The sequence below is a fragment of the Taurulus bubalis genome, assembly GCF_910589615.1.
Source record: "Taurulus bubalis genome assembly, chromosome: 1".
NCBI classification, from domain to species: domain Eukaryota; kingdom Metazoa; phylum Chordata; class Actinopteri; order Perciformes; family Cottidae; genus Taurulus; species Taurulus bubalis.
Window position 1 is genome coordinate 14,408,318 of NC_136589.1, and position 15,364 is coordinate 14,423,681.

General features: G+C 41.8%; 2 protein-coding genes across 2 annotated transcripts; one reads left to right on the top strand and one right to left on the bottom strand.

Annotated features, from left to right (window-relative positions):
- Nucleotides 1-1,543: 1,543 nt before the first annotated feature.
- On the top strand, nt 1,544-3,866 carry ptgr2 (prostaglandin reductase 2; the record flags this gene model as incomplete). Its single annotated transcript, XM_079216101.1, has 8 exons — nt 1,544-1,580; nt 1,705-1,823; nt 2,082-2,273; nt 2,443-2,613; nt 2,907-3,116; nt 3,317-3,526; nt 3,651-3,690; nt 3,789-3,866. 8 exons carry the CDS (start codon nt 1,544-1,546, stop codon nt 3,851-3,853), a joined length of 1,044 nt encoding a protein of 347 aa, XP_079072227.1. The 3' UTR covers nt 3,854-3,866.
- A 3,530-nt stretch (nt 3,867-7,396) lies between these two features.
- tmem62 (transmembrane protein 62) lies at nt 7,397-14,964 on the bottom strand (the record flags this gene model as incomplete). Its single annotated transcript, XM_079223232.1, has 13 exons — nt 7,397-7,720; nt 9,150-9,268; nt 9,493-9,588; nt 10,129-10,327; nt 10,529-10,688; nt 11,171-11,326; nt 11,998-12,120; nt 12,426-12,550; nt 12,932-13,073; nt 13,548-13,593; nt 14,032-14,169; nt 14,296-14,407; nt 14,764-14,964. 13 exons carry the CDS (start codon nt 14,962-14,964, stop codon nt 7,397-7,399), a joined length of 1,941 nt encoding a protein of 646 aa, XP_079079358.1.
- Between the last annotated feature and the right edge of the window lie 400 nt (nt 14,965-15,364).

Genomic DNA, 15,364 nt, shown 5'->3' on the forward strand with positions numbered 1-15,364 from the left:
TTGATCTTTATTTTTCTGTATTTGATGTTTGCAGCTCCTAAAAAGTGACGATTTACTACAATTCTCTCTGATTTATTTAATTGTGAAGAGAATGTGTTTGAGTTTTTTCAAAGACAAAACAAGCAATTTTAATTTCACACCCGGGGGCCCTTTTATTTTACGACGTTATAGTCCAAACCTGTAATCATGAATTGAATGCAGAACAGGTGACTATTTTTAGACAGGCCAATTTTGAGGCAATTAAAGTTTTTTTTTTAGACCTGACATTCGAGTTATGCACATCATTACATATGCAGCTTGTAATGACGACACAAGTTTTTCTGCACAACAAATATAACAGTAATCCGCCGACACACGTGGAGTCGTGACACGTCGTGGGGGGGAATCATGTCAGGTGAAGCTCGCGATGTGGCCGATAACGGCGTGACGTCACTAAGCCTAATCATGAAGTAAGAGCTGACCGTTGGTGTCAAGTGGACACACAAGTCCACTAGCCCGACAGTAATGTACTTACATGAAGCTCGGTCCCTCCATGGCGCACACGCCTGCATTCCCCCGCGTTGACGATGTCGTGTTGCAGCTACAGTTCAGCTACAACAATAAAAACCCCCGCCAAACTTTTTTGTTTTTTTTGTTTTTGAGATTCCTCCACAAAGCGTCACTTCCCAGTTTGAAACACTTTTGTTTTTTAGCTAGCGATCGATACTGCAACCCATCTGTGGGAACTGTCTGCGTTTTACCATCTTGGATGAGAAACGATTGGGTTGCATTGTCAGCATCGATCGTAGCTGTCGTTAGATTCACTGTCGAATAGAGTTAATGGCTGCACTCCAGTGCTGATGAGCTGGATTAACAATAAATAGGTGGTTGAGGGCGCGTTCCGTTTCTGATTTGCTGTAGCTGCTGTAACGGCTCAACGGGGTGCTGAAAAGACGAGCAATGATCGGCGAGATGGTGAACCCCCGCTATACCGGAACATCGGGGAACAATGGCGCATCTTCGTTTAATACCTCACGTTTTCATTTTTAGATCTTTAAAAACAATTACAGATAGATAGTTAATGGTGGCTAATACATCAATTTGGCGGATATTGTATTAAGCATGCACTGCATGTAACGGGTGCCTGTTGATATGCATTACATTAAATTAAATTGAAGACATATCGGCAGTGGATGTCACACGAGGCCGTCACTATCCAAATTAAATGTGTAATAGATACGGAACCAAATATGAGACGCTAACTGACTCCAGCTAAGGAAGATCGGTCTAACTGCCTTGCGGAATTTAAACGAAGCAGGAAGTTGGTTACAGGGAACTATCTTGCTGTGCGCTGAGTGGGACCATTACAGTGGTCTGTTGACTTTCTGCTAGCTCAGAACGAACTAAGTCCTGTGAAGTAAACAGTGTTTTTTAATTAGTTGGTAACTTTCATGAGGTGCACACACCTTTTAACACTGAGACTTAAAACGCACTTAAAGCCTGATGTGTGTTGCCAGGTCCGGTTATACGAGTTAGGTTTCAAGGCTAACGTTACTTTTCAAGGATGCAGGTACAGAAGGTTGTCCTCAACTCACGACCAGGTAGAACACTTAGTATTGTTATTAATTTAATAACAAAATATGACATTGTTCTCGTGTTTCGTGCTGCAACATTACCGCGCACGTGTTGCTTACGTTTAATCAAACTACTTATTTTTGCATTAAGGTAATGACGGGGCGCCAGTTCCGGAAAACTTCCGTCTCGAGCAGACGACTTTGGCACCTGACCTGAAAGATGGGGAGGTCCTTGTTCGGACGCTTTGCCTATCAGTCGACCCTTACATGGTATTAATCCTCCAGTCTGTGGCATTAGTACAGTCTGAATGGACATCCATTTTTTGTTATTGCATCTGCTCATGCATACATAGATTCTAAGCTCAATAAATGTTACAAAACAGAAACAAATACTCAAGACTCCTTGTCCCTGCAATTAGACAACCACAGTTATATCATCCGGTCAACTAGTTCACCTGTGTTATGGGAAGAGTTGAGCATAAAACCATTTCCATCGCTCTCACTTGTCTCATGCTTTTTGCTCCCCAGCGATGCAGAATGAATGAAGACACCGGTGTTGATTACGTGACTCCATGGCAACTGTCTGAGTGTGTGGATGGTGGAGGCATCGGCGTGGTTGAGTCCAGCCTCTGCAGCACTTGCAGCGAGGGAGACGTAGTCACTTCCTTCAACTGGCCTTGGCAGACCAACGCTGTCATGAAAGGAAGTGCCTTACAGAAGGTGTGGCATATTGCTTTGTGTCAACAACATTGGGATGTAGAGCATATTTCCTCTTGCCGAATTTGGAGAATGTGTTTTGAAATGCAATGCGCTAAAAGTTACCTGCATGTGACAAGCACGCCTGCTAAGAATAAATACAGAACGGGACGATAACTTCTGTTTGTTGCAGGTTGATCCACAGATGGTTGACGGGCACTTGTCCTACTTTTTGGGTGCAGTTGGTCTCACGGGCCTCACTGCTCTGTTGGGCATAAGGGAGAAGGGTAATGTGACCAAAGGGGCCAATCAGACCATGGTGGTGAGTGGCGCGGCTGGGGCCTGTGGCTCAATAGCCGGACAGGTAACTAACTACAGCACCATTCAGCCTTTAATGTAGTATAGCTATCTGAGATACTGGCAAAATGCACAGAAACATACAGTATATACATATACATATGTTGTATCTTTAATGGGTTTAAATGTAAGAAAGATAAAGACAAGATGGTTGGTGATAACTTTAACCGCTTTTTCTTTCTTCAAAAACAACACTCAAGGTGTTAGATCTAATCTGGCTCACCATAAACAGAGATTAGGCCACAAAGAACAGGATGTGAATCCTGATCGTATCGCTTCACCCTGCTTTCATTTTTCCAGATTGGCAGGCTGGATGGCTGCGTGAGAGTGGTTGGGATCTGCGGTTCGGACAAGAAGTGCAAAGCTTTAGTGGATGACCTGGGCTTTTCTGCAGCCATCAACTACCGGCAAGAGGACGTCCCTGCAAGGCTCAAGGAGTGCTGCCCTGATGGGATAAATGTTTACTTTGACAATGTGGGAGGGGCCATCAGTGATACCGTAATCACACAGGTACTGCTTGAGTTGCGTGTGTGTGTGCCATGTGTGTGCAGAACATAATGTAGCGGATGTTGTACTTGTACGTTGTGCAGAATCAGAAGTGGTGGCCGTGGATTCTGAAGCGCTTCCTCTCGATTTCCAACAGTGAGTGTTTTGTGTCCTGTGAACTCAATCGTCACACATTTGACCGCCGATCCTCTTCTCACCTCCAGATGAACAGCGACAGCCATGTGGTTTTGTGTGGGCAGATCTCACAGTACAACAAGGATGTGCCGTATCCTCCGCCCCTTAATGACGAGATAAAGGAAACACTGCGAAGGAAGAACATCACACGGGAGCGATTCACGGTGCTTAACTACATGAACAAAGCCGAAGCTTCCCTCTGTGAACTCGGCCAGCGAATTCAATCAGGCCAAATCAATGTAAGGAGAAAATGGATGATGATGCGTTGAGTATGTGGGTGGTGTTGTTCGTTGGCTAAATGGATACCTCTTCGCTCTCCGTCCCCTCGCATCATTTAGTTGTAATTATGCTTTCACTCTGCAGGTGCTGGAAACTGTTGTTAATGGCATTGAAAAAATGGGAGGTATGTAAGATTGAATTATTCCATGTTTCTTTAATGTATGCCTTTTTGTTTTTGTTAACTAGGCAGGAGTTGAATCATTATTTTTCTTCTTCTTGCAGATGCATTTTGCTCAATGATGACAGGGGGAAACATTGGCAAGCAAATTATAAAGATATCAGAGTAAAAGAAAATCCGCTGCTCTCACCTGGCAGGCGCCTGGGGAAATTAACCTCCAGTTTCTATCACTGCCATTACCACTAACTGAATAAACTCAATAAGATATTGCATTAATTAGCTGGTACCAGTCGATTACAATTATGAGCCATGAATGAAAAAAGTCACTCAATGTTCTTTGAAATTGTGTCCTTGTGAAAAATAAATGTAGAGAGCGCTTTGAGGTTAGATGAGTCTGGAATTGTAATAATTATTGATGTAGACCTTTGGATATTGGTGGAGCAGTTTAATAATGTAGAGTACAATATTGTAACACTACCTCATGATATTAACCCCCTTTCTAAATTGCAACAGTATGTCATGGTTTTTAAATCTTTCCAGTGGAGAAAACACTAATAATAATGCCACAATAAGAAATCAGCAGAGGTTTTATCTATTGTATGGAGTCCCAAAAAGACAGACAAAATACGTACGTGTAATAATTCAAATGGAGTGTAAAAGAAATATAGAGCTTATTTTCAGTTGGAAAAAATATATACAGACTTCAGTGGAACAATGAAGAAAACTGGCTAGTTAGCTTTGAACTGAAAACAAGCTAACTCTTCATAAAAGCACAGCTAATGTAATATCATTCATGCAGACTCTGCAGATTACATTAGCATCACTGTCTTAACACGTAGCAAAGGGCTGACAAGCTAATAATAATAACAGTAGCGCTTTGAAGACACTTCTACCTTTAAAACATCGCTGTCATCCTAAAGTAACGTTGCATTCCTATTATCTTCACCACAATGGAAGTAAGACGTTGGACTTTTATTGTGTAGATGTGATTTATTTTTTAAACTAAATAAAATATCTTGAAGTAGCTTAGCTAGCTAACTGTGTGCACTAGCTTGCTGGCTAAAGCGATTAAGGAGTTTATACAGAGCAGCAGAAAGCACACTATTAACATCACTGGTGGCTTAATTTTAGGCAGAAAACCACTTTGTGTCGTCTGTCATTGTGTAGACGTAGACCTTAAGTCTCCTTTTTCATACTGGGAAACTAAAGATTTTAAATTAGCATTAAGTCATTTTGTTTGCAAGAGCTTTCAAGCAAAAGCTACAAAGACAACAAGAGCAAAGCTTCATCAGTATAGATGATAAACAAACTGTTTACGAAGAGCTTTAACTGGAAAGAAAGACTACTTAATGTTTCAGTTAAGCTATAAACTAATAGGAAACTAAATAAATGTGTACCAAGATCAAACAAAAAAAAATAGTGCAGCTGAAATATAAAGCCTATCTTTTCTTTTCACTCTCCGTTGTAATTATTTAACTTATAGTTGTTTTTAACCGTCTTTTGTCAGCCTTGGGCTACATATTCTTGTTCACTCCCTTTTGTAACATCGTGTGACAATGACGTGAAGACAAACGCAACGTATATGATTTACTGTAATGAACATTTTATTCCACGGCACTATAAACCATTAATAAAATAATAATAAAAAGTGGTTGACTATTTTCAGTTGTCACCAGAAAAACACATGGCAGGTGTAAAATCATCAACTTAACTTTTCATCATTTGTATACTTAAATCTTTCAACATAGGAGGGGATGCAGAATAAGTCAATAAGTGAATACTAGTACATCACTTCTCCTCTCAGACATAGTGGTGGTGATGTCTGTTTTTCTCGTGAACAGTCAAATCAGTGTACAGTACAGAACAATCACAACCAGATTCACAGTTAAACGTAACTAGTGAAAATTTATAAACTATCAAAATAATCTCATCCAGATATGGTATATTAGTTCTTTTCTGCAAAAGAAAACAAAAACTGTTCCATGCATAGTTTGGAGGGTGGAAGTGAAATGCAACTCGATACCGCCTCCTTGTGGACAGATTACATAGTTTGTGAGAGGTACTGAGAATCCGTAGAGAATAATCCTGCAGCAGCAGAAATCCATACTTTTTTTTATATGTCTTGATGCTGGAATTATACTTTTGGTATCTACTCGGAGTGGGAGGAAGTTGTTAAACCATAATTATATTTTCTCATTGTCTAGCAGCTCTAATAATAAACTGTGTGTTTTATCATAGCACTGACCAATTATTCTGCACTCATGGGTTAAAAAAACAACCAGGATAACAACTGTTGGAACATTGCTTCTATTAAAAGATTTGATAAATGTGATCTTTGCTCTATTTGTCTTTTCTTTATAGATCAGTTTGTTTTTGTGGAATCTGAATAGAAAGGATTGAATTTAAAGTGCAACAGACAAAGTCTACTTCTCTCACACCTTCACAAAAAAAAGGATATTGGGCAAAAACAAATACAGACACACATTGTTTTCACAGACCAAGCTGTCAAATTGACTTCCAACTTAAGAGATGCCCTTTACCAGTGCAGATATATAACATGAAAGGGGAGGAAAGCAACCACTCAATACAATCAGAAAGAATAAAGTAAAACAGCATAGTACTGGTTCATCTCATTTCACCACATAACACGTTCATTTTTAGTTTTTTTTTCAGCCACCACACATCTGGATTGTTTAACATGGATTTTTAGTTCACTAAGCTACGATGGAGTATAAAAACATTGTCCTGAAATACTACTGGGACGAGCTTCTTGTTTAAGTGCTCATGTTCCTGAGAAACAAACAACTGCTTCCTGTCGTCACGTTTGACGGAGCACGAAGAGTCGGGCCAGCTTGTTGTGTTTTGGTGAAAACCGGCTTTAACATTTTTTTCATATAACTATTCAATGCAAATATACTTATTTTTGTATGTGGCAGTTGTGTGCAATGGGATTCATTTTATTTATAAACACTTTCAGTCATTGACTACTTGTACACAGATCGACTAGTTTAATTTGAATTTCCCTTCATTTTAAAGTCATGATTTTCCTTCAAACTTAAAAATATAATCGTCTAGGTTGCATTATCGGTGTCATCTTCCCTAAAGTGACTGTAACTACCACGCTCTGTCATGCCACGGGGAGCTAGGGAAGCTTACGGTGTACAAAATGAGTTTTTCTCATCCACGCAACGCAGTTTGTGTGTTGTAAGTTAAACACAAGGTTGGGTTTGGCATGTCCGGCCTTCATTAGTGAATGAAAATGATTTTCAGAGAGAAGAATAAAAAGGTGGTTTCTTTCTTATTCATCCTTTGGCAGTGGTGAAGTGGCATCTGGCCAAGGCAACACTTCCAAAAAAGTGCGGAAGCTCAAGTAAATGAGCTTAAACCACATTGACTGTGGCATACATTGACTACTTCACGTAGCTCAAGGAGGCTATTTTACCCCCAATGTATCCACGGTGTTGTTGTTTTTTACACTGTACATATTGCTATGAATATGGCCAGAAATGTGCTCGACGGTGTTGTACAATAACATGCATATTGAAGCAAACAATGCTATCTATAAACAGGATAGTGAGTGGTGTACTGTGGCTATTTGAAGGAGGAGAGAAAGAAAGGAGGAGGAAGGGGGCTGCTGTCGTGGGAAAATTTAGGTTTTTTGGGAAGGTGGATAGAGACAGCAAAATATATCTGTGAGTCAGTGAAATTACTGTCAAGAGGAAGAGACACTCTTGCTGTTGTCGCGAACGGGAGGGGGGGCGGGGCCTGTCCAGGCGCGGTAGACCAATAGCAGGCCGAGCCCCAGTGCCCATGTACGGACCGGAGACAGGAAAAAGGCTATCAGGCCGTAGGTCTCCAGGAGGAAGTAGCAGGAGTGCGCCTGCCAAGTGAGCAGCAGCAGCATGAGGAGGTGGACCGCCAGAGTCCGCCAGCGGCAGCCCGGCCGCAGGAAATGGGATCGGAAGGTGTTGCCGCGGCAACGGTGGTGCAGGCTCCAGCAGAGATAACAGGTGAGGGGCATGTTGAAGAAGAGAAGCTGGCAGGAGGGAAACGACTCCAGTTAGATGAGAGTAGTGCTTGATTAACACTGCAGGTTGTTTAATGAGAAAATACTACAACAACGGAATATGAGCGTGTAGTTATGACCATGTTAATGTCAAGTTTATGAATGAAAGTATATGACTGTTTGGCTTGTGACCCCTTAAAATGAATACAACTATTTACCTGTGTGCCCTCCTCAGGTTGAAGTGAACATGCTCAAACAAACAGGATTTTTTAAAAATGCTGACGAGTTCAAAATATTTTCTAGTTTACAATAATTTTAAATAAAATAAATATATTATACAGATTTGATGAAAAATGCGTCCTTTCCCTTTTTACATCTCTTGTGACCCCCTTATTATATTTTAGGAGCCCCTGAAGGGTCCAGAAATGTCGGGAACCACTGATTTAAGGAGTGTGTATAATTTAGTGACATCTAGAGGTGAGGTTTGAAATTGCAACCAACTGAACACCCTTCTGCTAACCCCTCATTTTTAAGTGCGTCGGAGAACTACAGTGGCCTTCAGGTAAAAACGTGAAAGGCCCTCTCTAGAGCCAGTGTTTGGTTTGTCTGTTCAAGGCCGCATGAAGAGGACCCTCTCCCTATCGAAGTATACACGACATAAAACATTATCATAAATATTCAATTTGATTTCTCTCAGATTTTGGTCTCTACCATTTCTTGAGGGAAATATCCAGCTTTTTAGCCGCTAAACAATAGTAACAATTTGCTGTTGCTTTATGACCATGAGTAACTCCTTTCACAAGAGAAGAATATATGAAGAGAGTCCGAAAATATGTATACATAACACCCATTCTACTCTCACTACACTGGCTCCCTGTCTCATTCCGGATTGACTACAAAGTCCTACTACTCACCCATAAATGCATAAATGGACATGCACCTCCCTACCTACAATAACTCATTACTCCCCTAACCTCCACCCGCACCCTCAGATCTACAAACCGCTCGCTCCTCTGGGTCCCCAACACCGAGCTCCGCACCATGGGCGACCGGGTCTTTTGCTCGGCAGTGCCGCGCCTGTGGAACAGTCTCCCTGACCACCGATGGGCAACTCAGACACTGAACTCTTTTAAGACTGGCCTAAGAACCTTTTTATTCAGGAAGGCATTTTTTACCTTGTGTTAATTCATTGTCAGCTATGATCTTTTTTTTTATTTTTATTATTATTATTAGGGGTTAATTTAACTTTGTTTTAACTATGTTTTTATTTGTTTTACTATATATTGGCTCTGTGGCACTGAGTTTCTTTTGAAAGAAAAGTGTGTTTAAAAATTAAATCTATTATTATTATTACAAAATAAATAAACATCTATATACACAAATTGTATCTGCACAAGATCTTCCTCATGTACACACACAACTGAGACGTAGATGTGCTGAATAAAGTGTATTTTCTTACTTGAACGACTCCAACAACATAAGTGAGGCTGCCCTCCAGGAAGTGTCCATCGACGAACACCCCGAAGGCGAAGCAGGCACCACTATGGCCATCTATCAGCTCTCCTATGAACCACGGACCTGGAGGGAAGCGAGGCGGAAACAGCACAAGAGTTAATTATACAGGAACAGATGCAAGATTACAAATCTTGTAAAACAAACCAATATTTTAACTATGTCACATTGTAGATTTGAGTCATAAATTCAGAGATATTGTGTAGATTAGCTAGAACATTATTCTAAAAATAGAGGCATGTTCTGCCTGAAGCACCAGACAAAGAGAGGGGGAAAAACCATTGACCCACCAAAGGCTGTGCACAGGTTAAACAGCAGCAGAGAGTAGTAGAAGGAGTCCATTGTGCTGATCAGATGGAGTGACATACATACTTGAGAGGTCAAGCCTGTAGACAATAAACAAAACGAAAATGCATGCATATATGAAGAACAATCTTTGTCATTTAAACAATTACGTACGCCTATATTTATTAAACATGCATGTTTGTCAAAATCGGATGTTAAAATCGTCCGCTCGTTAACTCTCTCTGTACACACACACACACTCGTTAACTTTCTCTATACACACACAATACAGAATCCTCTCTCGAAAGCATATATAGCACATACAATACTACACTCGGGAGTGGACAATTATTAATTCTTCATCCTATTTAAAATATTTATTATATTTCAATTATTATTTGTACTTAATTCTTTATGTATGCAATCTATTCATTCTTATTATCCTTATTTCCCCTCTTTTGTTTTCTCTTTTTTTCTTGGAGTGAGCACCATTTGATGTTTATTGTTCTTTCTGTGTGTTGTACACTGTACCTGAATGTCATGTGTACCAAGACATACAACTGGAAAATTGGCAAAGAATGTGAAATGCATGTCGGAGTCTGATTGTGGCCATCAGATATTACACTTCAGTGAGCGCTCACCTCTTCCAGAAGGAACACGCAGGAACCTGAAGGCCAGCAGCACCCCGACATTCAACAGCATCACAACAATGAAGGCCGCTCGGGCCAGGACGTAGTGGTCCGTGAGGAGGATGAAGGACTGCGCGAAACCGAAGCTCGGAGCCAGGTCGTCCTCCAGAGTAAAGTGCTGCTCTCGCACCGACGACCGGCCTGCCGAATCCTGATTCGCACACAAGCACAGGAGGCGGTAAGAATTTGTAATACCATAAGTGTAAGTAAGAGCACATTAAAAGCATCAGTGAGTGCGCAGACAGCAGATCTGTCAACCGAGTCGTAATTAACCTTGAGTAAACAAACACACCAAATGTCGTTAAGAGTCTCAGAACACTTTGATGGGAAGATGAATGAATGCTGTACTGACCTCCACTTTAACTCTGATGGTGTGCAGCCCAGTGAGGTAGAGAGACGGATCCCACAGCAGAACATAGAGAGGACCTCCGGCAGAGCGGCCGTTCCCCAGAGGTTCCCCGTCTACGCTCACATGCACCACTGTGATCGGAGCCTCGGAGAAGGCCAAGATCCTGTTGAGAGCCGCGGAAATGAATGTTTTCATATTGAAAATGAGATGAAGGCAGTGTTATTGTGCTGAACATCTGCCATGGAGGCTTAAAAAGATCTGCATCCAGACGTGGAACACATTTAATCAAGACTCTAAGATATTTTAATTCAAATAAGTGTACTAGCTTGTGATGAATAGCCCCCAAAAATAACTAATAATGTACTCAATTGTTCCTGACACACACACACACACACACACACACACACACACACACACACACACTAGTGTGTACTAGTAGCAATCAAACATACAACTAAACCCAGAAACATAACCTCCTAGGCCAAAGTAACTGTTGTTTATTCAACAGTGATGTAATAATAAACATTGCAAGCTGGGTATAATACATATCAGGGGCAGGTGCTCTGTATAAATAAGTGTTGTGGTATCACGTGCAGTAGATACGTTCATGGTTCAACAAGCAGTCAACACACGCTGAGCACACACCTTATGTGTGTGGATCTCTGAATGCGACCCAGCGGCTCCACTCCAGGGTGCAGGTACTGTGCGTCCTTGGGGTTGGTGATGAGCACCGCGGGCCACTGCTCAAACCTCAGGTCAGCGAAGCTCAGCAGGTCGTGGTCTAAGGCTAGAACCCTGTACCTGGAGACGGATGTGACACAGGGTTTCTGCAGGTGTTTAAGGCCTTTAATACCACATAAAATGCAATTTAATACCCTTTCCACAGTATGAAAATGCAATAGTAAACAAGGGACAGTAGTTCCAAACTGTTTATAACAATAATGCCTACTGATACAATTAATGGGTCACCTGGATTTGGATAAATGGTCAAATAAAAAAAATATTTTAAGCAAATCCAAATCTTTCTAAATGTGCCACTAAATGAGCTTCCAAGCTACTGTAGCTAACAGTAGGATTTTAGGCCCTTCAATGATATGTTTACAAACATGTATGTATTATATTTATAAATAAATACCCCATTGTTTAAGTCTCATTCTAATAATTGTTGTTGTAATTATTATTATTATTATTATTATAATAGTGTAATACCAAGAAATGTATACACTCGCCGACGAAAATATTTTGTAAATTAAATGAAATACTACCACCTTACCTTCTAAGGTCCTTTTTAGGGAAAACTGAATTCAATGCTTTTTAAGACTTTTCAAGTTCTGCAGATGCCCTGTGATATTACTGAACAGCTGTGTGTGTGTGTGTGTGTGTGTGTGTGTGTGTGTGTGTGTGTGTGTGTGTGTGTGTGTGTGTGTGTGTGTGTGTGTGTGTGTGATTTAGCGATCCTGTTGTTTCCGTACCTGCGGTTGTCCATCCAGTCGCCCAGCTCCAGCTCCAGGGTGCCTTGCGGATGTCGGCTGTGGAGGACGGGCATCAGGCCGCCCAGCGTGTGCAGGTGGCCACACAGATATGCAACTGCAGATCTAAACACAGGAGGTCCAAATGTCAGTGTGATGACACCGCTGTAATATCCCAACAACTGCTCAAAAATACATTCAGTGTTCCTGAAAATGCAAAATAAAAGGAATCTAAAATGTCCCATCACTTGGCTTTAACAGGATGTAAATTAAAACCAGCTGCCAGTCAAACACGTCTATCCTTTGGTTTCCTTGTTTCAAAGATTGTGTGATATAAATCTGGTTTGCGTGTCGAAAGAGCAGCACCATTGATTGTATTCACACACCCTCTTTATTAAACAAACAGCTTACAACATCCAGCATTTTCTTACCTCATTACGTCCCGAACTCCCGGAGACGGGGAGACGACGGTGGACGTGGTGTAATGGCCGAACCAGATCGACTGGTTGCTTTTCTGACTCTCAACTCTGAACGTGTCCAGCAAGTCCATTTGAGTCTGTCACATATTGAGTAAAAAAAAAAACATGATAGTAAGGACCTGTCCACTACATTTCTTTTCTACTTTGTGTGAGTGCTTTAATTATTCATTTGAAGACTCATTTACAGCAGTTTATCATTTTAAAACATGATACTGTACATTTTGTGATGTTATACATGTTAGTACAACCTTCTATTTGTGTCGAAATAATAATTTAAAATAATATAATTTAAAATGTCCTTATCGAGGAATATAACCTTAAATCATTTAATTCTCCTCTCACCTGCAAGTAATAAAAGAACGAGTGAGTCCTCAAAGTTTATCAGCTGCTTTGTGAATTTTGACACAAATTCAGTGAATGTTTATGTTCTGTCACGAGAAGGTACTCGACAGTTGTACCTGGTTGAGAATACCAAAGAAGTTGTACGGCCTCTTGGGTCCTGGAGTCAGAGTGGCATCCGCACAGACGAAGGAGTAGTTGCCAAAAGGTTTTTCGTGAACGTAGTGGAAGGAGCCTATTTTCTGATTAGCCGAGTATTTCCTGGATAAAATTTTAAAAAAGGCAACCTGAGCAACAAGGTACAATGTTTTTGGGATGGAGCCAGCAGCTCCAATAGAGCCCTGAGATACTTCCATGCAAAGAAATAAATCAGATTTCGTCTGGCAGAGGACGACCACAACATTAAGAATATTAAGGAGATAAAAGATCAATCGGCATTAACAGAAGCAGCAATGCCGCATAAAACACAATTTGTGTCAAGAAGAAAAGCGAGTCGGCCTCTGTTCATGCGGATTCTGCTTCTATTTTAGTCCTCAGGAAGCTCAGACAGCTTGGATTATTGTCAATAAATAGGTCTGCAACTACTCATGTTTCAGAGGCATTGAAGTTACTATGTGCTCCCATTCCGACTTCACACTGGGCTTGCTGGAAGACACGCAGGAGTGGACTGGGACTGGGTGTAAACCAGGCAGTCCGTTGACCAATGAACATGAATGTTGACCAATTCATACTGACCGGTAGTAATTGTTGATGCTGTCCAGAGACATGATATTGAAGGCATCTGTCAGTAGAAATAAAAAAGGTGAGATTGAGCAGAATATAAACAATAAAACAGGTTACTGAATGTCTTATGAAGAAATTCCCAGTGGAACGATACACATTTATTCCAGGAATCATCTTTCCTCATGTTACAGGAAGACATAGAACAAAATCTGTTGTTTACAATAAAACCCACAAACAGTTAACTGCAATCAATGAGCAGAGAAAAACTCCAGACCCAATAACTAGCTCTCTTTTTTTTCCGCCGGTTACAAAGTAAAGATATCTCCTTTCACATCTGATCTAATCGAAGAGCTCGCGATCCAATAACCGAGGTGGACGCGGCTGTGAAGAGGAAGGGTGGGGACGAGCGCCACAGTTAATGGCTTCTCCAGAAAATATGAATTGTTCTCTGGGACGTTTCTATCGGAGAGGCCATTACGATAACAAAGTTAATCACCATGATTTCCACGGATGTCTATCCACCTGGTGCGCTCCATCACGCGCGACCTCTTCAGGATGTTGTGGTAGGCCTGCCACTCCACCTCGTGCTGGAGGGAACCCACCTTACTCTCGGTTTTAGCATCCGTCAGATCCCCTGTGGAGTGGGAAAAGATTCATCTGAGAAAAGAAAACATGGCCACACCCATAGCCTCCTTACAGGACTCTCCAAGTGACCTTGGTTAAAGATGGGGGGCTGATGGGAGGGACAGGTGTACCGTACCTGTTGCGAGCACTAGATCTGGCTTGATCACTTCGATTGTGTCAGTGCAGAACTTTTCAAAATCTGGAATGCGTCTCGGGTCATGAAAGCGGCTAATGTGAATGTCAGAGACCTTGAAGCAGACAAATAAACAGAATCAGAGATAAATAAATATATTAAATCTGGATTTTACATAGCCCTTTTAAACGCATTAGTAATTAGAGTTGTAAAACCGAATGGTACAAAGTCTTACAGTGTTGCTGAAGCACCTTTTTTTTTTTTTTTTAACCTGACAATGACACTTCTGGTGTCACTGACCCCTCTCTGTCAATCATTCACAGGGAGTTCAGCGGGTGAATTACCACAGCTGGCTTTGCACAACCAAAAAGGTAAAAGATAGGTATTTCTACATTTATGTAAAATGTAAGACAACATAAATAAAAATTCAGACCGCATCATCATCACCATCAAAAAAAAAATCTTGCCCACCTGTATAAACCAGAATATATTGCCCAACTCGCCGCCGGGGAATGGAAGAGACCTCCCTCTGGATTCGCCTCCATCACCGACAGTTGGGTGCCGGACGCTCCGTTTCGGGTGCCACGCCGTGTCATAGCTGTCCAGCACCCAGGAGGTGATGCACGCCAGGGCCAGTCCGAGGAGAACCAGCGCCCCGAACAGCTTCAGCATCCTCCCCCTGTAGCGACGAGAGAGGGGGCTAGCTGCCGCCGTCTGTCCCGCGCAGAAGAAGAAACAGCTAGCTAACTAACTGGTGGAATCCGCCACGGGCACGAATCACACGGACATTAACTACAGATATTGTGAACCGTCTCAGACCGTTTATGTCGCTGCCATCGCGGCCGCGGGAGATGCATTGAGGCGCGCGGGGAGGGAGGGAGGTTCACTCAGCTGCCCTTCTGAAGGCGGAGGAGGGAGCTCGGCAGGTTAGCTAGCAGCGAGCTAGCTACCAGCTACCGACACGGCATACTGACCGGTTGGATTGTGGGACGTCACCAGGAAGAGAGAAAGAGTGTGTGTGGTGGAAGAGGTCTCACTCTGACAGGAAAAAGAGCGTTTGTTTAGTGGAAGA